This window comes from Glycine max, chromosome 13 (genome assembly GCF_000004515.6).
Source record: "Glycine max cultivar Williams 82 chromosome 13, Glycine_max_v4.0, whole genome shotgun sequence".
Taxonomy (NCBI): domain Eukaryota; kingdom Viridiplantae; phylum Streptophyta; class Magnoliopsida; order Fabales; family Fabaceae; genus Glycine; species Glycine max.
The window spans coordinates 38832220-38840853 of NC_038249.2; the positions used below are offsets into that span (position 1 = coordinate 38832220).

Consider the following 8634-nt stretch of genomic DNA (forward strand, 5'->3'; position numbering starts at 1 on the left):
TAACCCCTACCCACTAACTCATAACACTACCCATAACCTCTAAACGTAACACATAAACCCTACGTCCAAGTCTAACCCTAACTAATAAACACTAAAGTTAACTCATAACACTAACCCTAACCCATAACACTAACCCTTAAACCCCTAAGCCCTAACCCAAAACCCTAACCCACCCCAAATCAATAACCCCTACTCCAAAACAGTAACCCTTCAACCCCTAAGGCTTAGCCCCAACCCTAACCCCTAATCCAAACAATTGACCAAAAACCCTAACTCCATCCCTAACCCATAATCCAATCCTAAGTCTTAACCCTACCCCAAAACCCAAAACACTAACCCTAAACCCTAACAACTAACCCTAACACTAACACTAACCCATAATAAAAAATTAATGTTTCTTATCCCTAAAAAAAAATGATTCGAGGTTAAAATGAAAGTGTACTTCAATATTATTTGTTTTGTATCATGTAATCAAAATCTTAACACTCTTGTTAAAAATTAGTTTACCCTCAACCCCAAATCCAAACATTTCATAACACACCCTTTTTAGTTGAGTATATTTAAGAATAAAATGATATACAAAAATAATCTGATTGCATTTACATTTTTTTGTTTTAATTATTTACAAATCTAAGTCAATTCATATATAGTTAAATTTGAGTGCATTCAATTCTACTTTAGTTTAAGGATTGATATTTTTGTCCTAACTGGTTAAAAACCCTTTCACCCTTAACCATAACACCTAATGAAAACCCCTAAGTCCTTACCCTAACCTTACCCCAAAACCCTAATCCAAAACAGTAACCCTTAAACCGTAACCCCTAATCCAATCCCCTAAGTCCTATACATTAGTAAAACTACTTACTTTTTCGTTTGTGTACTTTACTTTTATTTTTATACTTTGTTTATTATTATACTTTTATGCGCCACATAAACTCTATACATTAGTAAGGCATAATAAATGACATGCGATTGATTAATTGTCAAAATCAAATGTCTTACAAACAACAAAAAATTTACACAGAGACATAAAAATCAGTCATTATGGTGTCCGCGATGTCGTGAGGATGTGCCACACGGTCGATCCCATCTTCGTGCTTGACGATCAGGATTTCTTCTGCCGCGTTGTCTCCCCGCTTCTGCTTGCTCAGCCTCAGCAGAAAACTCCTGACGCAAATCAACACCTAATAAGTCGCCCATATCAGGTATTGCTCCGGGTACATTCCATTGCGGAGCAAATGGGGCATTAGGTGTTGCCATGGGGGCATCGTGCTGCTGCGAAGGAGTCATAGTGGGCCATGAAAAATGAGCTTGTGTTTCCGCAACACCACCGAACGAATGTTCGCTCGCAGAAGTATCAGTGTGATGACCTTCAAAGGGGTACTGATACATCTGTGAAGGATATTCGGAAAATGTTGCTGGCGTGTAATACATTCCATGACCACGCTCCATCATTTGTTGCGAATATTGCTCCGCTTGAACAGGCTCCCTTCGTCTGCCTAACCCCCGAGTTTCAACACTTGACTGAAGAATGTGAAACTCTGGTGCTGGGAATTCACGCTCTGATGCTGGACCATGTGACACTGGCTCAGTGACTCTCTCTTGCTCTTCTGATATAATCGCCAACTTATCCACGTAAGGCACGAGATCATCAACTGTCCATGTGTTCCTCCCTTGTGGTGACACCATATACTGTAAAGTCTCCACAACTTCACCCTACAATTATTAGCGTCAACAAATTAATGCTCACGCTTAAGAAAATTATTAGAAGTTAAACATTGAAAAACAAATAAATACCAATGCAGCTGTGTTTGCATTGTTTGGGTCGACAAACATCTTTGTTTTACGCCTATACCACACCATATAGTCCGAGTTAAAACCTAGTAGGCCCTGCTGTCGAGGATAAACGTCGACCCTAAACTGCGCTGCATTGTTCCACTGACTAATGATTGGGGCCAACAGGTGGAACCAATTCTCATCTTGTTTGCCTTTGAGCGTTATGCCATGGAGATTCTGCGGTTGCGAAGGACACCCGGGAATAGGTTGTTGCAATCCATATTGTCGTAAAACCCTATCGGGTTGGTGCCACTCAACAACATGAAAACAAATCAGTGGCACCACCGCGAACCAGACTACACTTCCAACCACACAAATTTGAGGCAGCGCTGCCATCACAGTTGGTGTGTATGGCTCCCAGACAAACTGCATATAACAACAAACTTGTCAATTTTCAGTCAAACATAACATATTAAAATATAATTTAACCATTACATTACAATCTTCTTACCTCATGTCGTTTCATCAGATCCAATTTGCGACGGAAAACTCTAAGATCATCATTGCCGATATGCTGATTTCCACGTCGCAGCCACCTACAATAAAAATGAAATCATCATTATCAACATGTTCCATCATTAAATATTTTCAATTCAAATGTAATTTTTTTAACGACAAACCTGTGTCCAAGTGGTTTATTTTCTATGACGGGAGGTGTCCTCTTTGGAGCTAAAGTGGTGCATCGTTCCCATGCCCACATTTGGATTAAGATGCACATACCTCCGATTGATTTAACTTTGTAATCGGTGGCGCTGCACATCTCTCTATATAAATACGCAAGCACGGCAGGTCCCCACGCATACGTGCTGCACTGTTCAAAGTCACGTAAAAATTGTAGGTACCTTAAGGAAACTCTGCTACTACTTTTGTTAACAAAGAGGACACCTCCTATGAATCGAAGAATCCACGCACGGGTAAACCTTTGTAATTGTTCAACGTTACCCTCATCAATATTTATGTGAGAAAAATGGTGAGCCAGCCAACTTAATTTGACCACACTGCCTTCAATTTCGCCTTCCTGTGGTCTGACTCCTAATAATTCTTCACACAAATTGGCCCAATCAAGATTTGTCGAACCAATTAATGGTGCCCCGTCAGTACGCAGACCTAATAAAATTGACACATCTTGGAGAGTAATGGTAGCCTCTCCGCATCTCAGGTGAAACGTGTGGGTTTCGGGCCTCCATCTTTCAATGAACGCACTAATTAAGGTCGCATTTATCTTTAGGTATCCCATCTTCATGATCCAATAAAACCCACATTGCCGAAGTAGAGGAACAATTTCCTCTGGTATTTGTTCTTCACCTTGATATGTCGGCACTGCTCGTCTAATATGTAATTTTCTATCTGGTTCCCCATTCCAAACATGTTCTGAAACATGCTTGGGTTGCATCCACAAGACGTCACCATCAACTGGACCAGACCTAGTTTGTATGCTCGATGAGCATGACGACGAAGATGCCATTGATCCTACAAAATAAAATATAAAACAATTCATTAACAATAAAATTTATACATTAATTATACATACACAAATTAAGTATATTTACAAAAAAACTTAATTAAAATAAGGGAAATTTAAATGTATTATACAATCACGGAAATTTAAATGTATTATACAATCACGAAAATTTAAATGTATTATACAAAATAAATTAAATTACATCCAAAGACAATTTTACATAATTAATAAATTATATTTTTTTAATTTCAATAACAAAATATATTATACAAATAACCTAATTCATATATATTCTATAAATAAATTAAATTACATACAAATATAAATTTCAATATATAATATAATATTTATATTTTCGACTAAAAATTAAAATAATATATATACAAAATTAATAATTAAATTTTCGACTATTAACTAACGTAATATAAAAAACTAAAAATTAATAACTAAAACTAACGTAATATAAAAAATTAAATTCTAACCTAATTTAAAATTAATAATTTATACTACATAAAATTATTCTTAATCTATGAATAATTTACCATATACAAAATTAATGACTTTAAATAATTACGAGTAATATAATTTAATATACAAAATCAATAATTTTAAATACGTAAAACTATTATAATTTAAACATAACATATTTTGTCTAATAATTACTAAAACTAACGTAATATAAAATATTTCATTCTAACCTAATTTAAAATTAATAATTTCCCGTACATACAATTTTTCTTAATCTATGATATTAAATATTTAAATTAAATGTAATCTACCATATACAACATTTAAACTAAAGCTAATCTATAATTATTTCTAATCTATTTTAAGGAAAATTTCAACTAAACTTAATCTACCATATCAAAATTAAAAATATTCCTAATCTACCATATAAAATTAATAACTTAGAGTATGTAAAAGTATTCCTAATTTATCATATAAACCTAAATCTAATCTACCATATAACATTAACAATTCAAACTATAATCTTATACTACCTAAAACTATTTATTTATCAAAATATAATCTAGCATATATAACATTAACAATACAAAGAGCCCTATACAAAATTATTATCTTATACTACCTAAAATTATTCATTTATCAAAATATAAACATGTACATAAATAAAAGATATCAAATATATTGACTTATACTACCTAAAATTATTCATTTATCAAAATATAAACATGTACATAAATAAAACATATAAAATATATTGAATATATAACTTACAAGCTTTTATGAAATGGAAGAAGACAAACTGATCAGCACCACTCTCAACACACAAGCAACCACCAGCTACCTCTCTCTCAACAGCAACCACCAGCTACCTCTCTCTCAACAGCAACCACCTTCTTTTTCACCTTCAACACACAAATTTTACAAGCAACCGTGAACTGGAGCCTCCCTTTCAACCACCTTCTTTTAAATCCCACTGAAGCTGAAAACGCCAACATCACTGGCGCCTCCCTCTCACCCAAATCGCCACCCGAGGTGGCGCCTTCCAGCTACGACCGCAGAGCTGCAGGTGCTGCAGCTACGTTTGCAGAAGTGCAGGTGCTGAAGTCGCTGGTCAAACCAGCGCTTCCATGCACCTCTGGATGCGCCAATAGGACCTGCGATATGCAGTCCTTTGTCGCCAGTCACAGTGGCGACATGCCACGTGGCTCTTCCCTGTTGAAGGCGCCATCTCCACTGGCGCCATGCACTGCTGCTACGTAAAAAACAGCACCCCTCTGGTATTTTTTTAAAAAGAGCCCTAGTCTGGGAAATATTTTCTAAATGAACCCTAGTCTGGGAAATTTGCCAAAGGGCAGTCGGTCCAGTCATGGCTCCGGCTGCGGGTGCACTGGCGGACCTTGAACTCGAACATCCGGAAGTGGTCCGACGAGTAAGGGTCGTCCTCGTCGGAATCGTTGGAAGGGAGGAACTTCTGCTGCATGGTTTCCTCAGAGTACACGTCGGTGCCACCGACGCATTTGGCGGCACGGCGAGTGAGGAGCTTCCTCGGAGGGATGTCAATTTCTCTGAGGGTTTTCTTTGGAGAAAGGAGTTGGTGAGAAGGGTAAAATTTGTGCTGCTCAGCACAGACACCGCTCATTTTGGCCACCTTATGTGTGTGTTTTTTTTAGCCTAATGAAAGAGAAAGTGAATAACAAGAAAGAGAGTGTTTCCCAATGGTGAGTGTATGGTGTGTTATTTTGTAGGGAAACAAAGGGGTGAGTTATATAGGGTGGTTGAGGAGAGAGAAAGGATGACAAGGATTGGGGTGTGGGGACATTGAAGGAGATGCGTGGCTACATAGTATTTGGGATCCGCATGCAAAAGAGGGTATGTGGCAGTTTGATAATTCATTGAGGACAGGAATTTTGGCTATGTGTAATTGTCTTTCAAGCTCTCTATTTACAAATATCTTTTGAAGGGTTTTGGATTACATTCTGTAAATGCTGGCATCACAGCTAACATGAAAATTCTAGATCACGTTAGGGTGTGCCCAAGAGGGCTCCATCTAAGGGACTTTCTTCGACTTGACTATAAATTCCATTGTTGGTTCATTGCATTTGTTTCCCTTAGCTTTATTCTATTTCTTTTTTCCCTATCTTCTACTTTGACTCAAAAGAAGTATTCATAAAAAATTTGACCAATTGTCCCCAGCTAAAATCAAAGGAGATAGACTTCTCTACCTTGTATATATGTGTGTGTTTTATTAGAACTAGTGTAAGTTAATTTATAACGCGTGATAATGAGATCGACATATTAAGAAAACGGATATTAAAAATCATGTTCTATTTATAAAATAATGGTTCAACTACTGAAGGAGTGAAGTGATTGAACCTTAAAAGAGATGTGATAACATATGACGGATAAGAAACCGTGAATTATATAATACTGCTGGATAGGCCACGTAGTTAATTGCAGCCATCGAAAATTAATTAAACCGATTGAATAATAAATTGTATAAGAAAAAGTACTTTGATTTTGACGTTTGATCATCATCATTCATCACATATGCATATATTACAATTTAGTCATGGTTATATTTTCATATGATACAGTATTATGTCGTCAACTAAAGCATGAATCGTGAACTAACCAATCATTAGTTCTATTTTTTTATATGGACACAGACCTATCTCCTCCTTTCAGACTAATGACCAAAAAGCTTAATACAATCAAAGAAGTAATAGTATATTATTAACTGGTTACACATTCCTCAATTAAACACTGAATGGATCTAAAACTCTGTCGACAAGGAAGGAAATGCAAGTGCAGATATTTGAGGTATTAGCTTTTAAAATTGAGTTTAAACATGTCATTATTGACCTGTTAAGGTAAAGCCATTTGTCTTTTCTCTTATCTGTATTAGCTAATAGTAATGTTATTATATCAGTTTCAAGGTGACCTTTAATAATTAAGTCCAAGTCCATTCATTTCAATGAATGCAAATAACGTCAGGGACATTAAACAAATTAGTCAAATGGTCATCTGGCAGTTACAATTCTGAATTAGAGGAAAAAAGAACCGGACCAAACTTTAAGGCCTATCCCTGCTTTAAAAAATTTCTGCACTTTCATTCCCAATAAAGAATAATCAAATCCACATAATGGAGGAAATCTTAACTGACACTTTCTGAATACATGCAAACCGATGGACAAGCTGAAATTTACGTAAATACTACATGTAAAGAACTAATTTCATTTCCAGACATGCTACTTTAAGGGGGCTAATTTCATGAATTAATAATTCTTCCTTATTTTGGGATGATTTCAGTAAAAGGGACTTATGTTTAAGCAGTTTGATTCATTTGTATGATTTTTTTTTGCTATATATACTTTCTGTTTCTCTCTATCATTAATATTTCCTTCTCTTCTAGTGATTTATTAATATATCATTTTAAACTTTAATCTTGTAAATAGAAACAAAGAGAATATATATATATATATATATATATATATATATATATACTATGTTACATAGATTGTAATTATAAAATCAATATTAATTTACAGGTAATTTAATTAAGTGTTCATAAGGATCAAGGATGAGGAAGTCATGCCCTTGATTAATAAAAGAAACAGAAAGTTCACATTCATAAGGGGTAGAAGATCTTTTTAGTCTTTACCATGACTTTCTGAAGGGCTATTATTACAGTAAAATTGTACCTGCCTGCAAAGGAAAAAACATACATAATTATTTTCTCAGAAACTATTTACATTCAATTAAGACTTCAATGTATCCATCACTCAGCAAAATAAGTTATCCAAGTTACATGATTTATTTATTTTTTTGAAATGGAGCCAACTTACACGATATGTTGCTGCTTATACGTTCATTAAGGTCCAATTTGAATAAATTTCTCTACAACTTATCTTTCATAATTTAAATATTTTTTCTTCTAGCTGGCAAGATATTGCTACGTTATGTTTTTTGTGTACCAGTGTAACAAGTTGGTACATGTTTGAGTTAAAGTTCAGAGGCTCAAAATTAGATTTGCAAAAAGAGTCTCCCTTTTGTTACTTATGTGTTAGAAATGCTTTTGAAAAATAATAAAAAAAGTTCGTGTTCCCTAATGTTATATACATTTTTGCCGAATTTCCTCCCTTATGTGTGAACTATTGATTTTGTCACATTAGTTGTTACAAGACCATTTTTATTTTGAAAATGTCCTATATTCAGAAGTTAAAGAGTAAAAAAAGTCTACCTACGACAGAGCAAATTCCTAAACTTCAAACTTTACCACTTACACTCCTTTCAAATATTAGATAAATTTGATTGTTTTAGCATTCGACTGAGTTCGTCATCGATCACATTTATTTATTGGATATCCGTCTGTGCAATATAAAGGATTCTTTATTGTTGACCAGTTAAGGTAAAAAATATTTGTTTATATCTGTAGTATACATTTATATTATATATTGATAGTTTCAAACTGATCTTGTGACATTCAGAAGAAAGAAAAAAAAAACTGATCTTGTGACAAGTTCATTGATTTCATTGAATGCAAACAACGTCATGTCAATTAAAACACAGCCGAAAGTAGAAACTGCTGAATAAAGAAAATCTAAGTCATTAAGATATTGAAAAATATAATATGTTATAATTTTTAATTTTATAAATTAAATATTCTTTAACGCACTCAGATAATAATAAGTCTTCAAAACATAAACACATTAATCCATCTCCAATGCTGGTCTTATACTAGTGTCAAGCAATTAACGTACCACTTTTTTACCATCAGAGAGTATTTTTTGTAGGATACAAATAAAGCACTGGAGAGATCGAAGCAGTGCTTTCTTCTGTTTAATGAAATCCAATTAGATTTATATATT

The 8634-nt window shown here is 34.4% G+C and overlaps 2 protein-coding genes across 2 annotated transcripts in view; both read right to left on the reverse strand.

The window, feature by feature from the left end:
• LOC106794312 (uncharacterized) overlaps positions 1-5511 on the reverse strand; it is a 10878-nt gene extending 5367 nt beyond the window's left edge. The window contains exons 1-6 of the mRNA XM_041007946.1: positions 5100-5511; positions 4884-5018; positions 4636-4812; positions 3097-3306; positions 1861-2202; positions 1391-1626 (exon numbers count right to left, since the gene is read on the reverse strand). Of these exons, the coding sequence (XP_040863880.1) occupies positions 1391-1626; positions 1861-2202; positions 3097-3306; positions 4636-4812; positions 4884-5018; positions 5100-5405 (1406 nt within the window). The 5' untranslated portion in view covers positions 5406-5511. The remainder of the gene's footprint in view (positions 1-1390; positions 1627-1860; positions 2203-3096; positions 3307-4635; positions 4813-4883; positions 5019-5099) is intronic.
• On the reverse strand, positions 956-5098 carry LOC102670395 (serine/threonine-protein phosphatase 7 long form homolog). The gene is made up of 5 exons (XM_006594783.4): positions 4538-5098; positions 2457-3306; positions 2288-2372; positions 1798-2202; positions 956-1716 (listed from the first exon to the last, which is right to left on the reverse strand). The coding sequence occupies exons 2-5, from the start codon at positions 3299-3301 to the stop codon at positions 1036-1038; spliced, it is 2016 nt and encodes a 671-aa protein (XP_006594846.2). The 5' UTR covers positions 3302-3306; positions 4538-5098; the 3' UTR covers positions 956-1035.
• Positions 5512-8634: the final 3123 nt, after the last annotated feature.

Bases quoted from the DNA above. Each gene is read 5' to 3' on its own strand.
- LOC102670395 (XM_006594783.4), bottom strand. From the start codon at position 3,301: ATGGCATCTTCGTCGTCATGCTCATCGAGCATACAAACTAGGTCTGGT. The intron at 2,373-2,456 runs GTTTGTCGTTAA...TTTTTATTGTAG, and splicing joins AATAAACCACTTGGACACAG to GTGGCTGCGACGTGGAAATC. The intron at 1,717-1,797 runs GTATTTATTTGT...TAATAATTGTAG, and splicing joins ATGCAAACACAGCTGCATTG to GGTGAAGTTGTGGAGACTTT.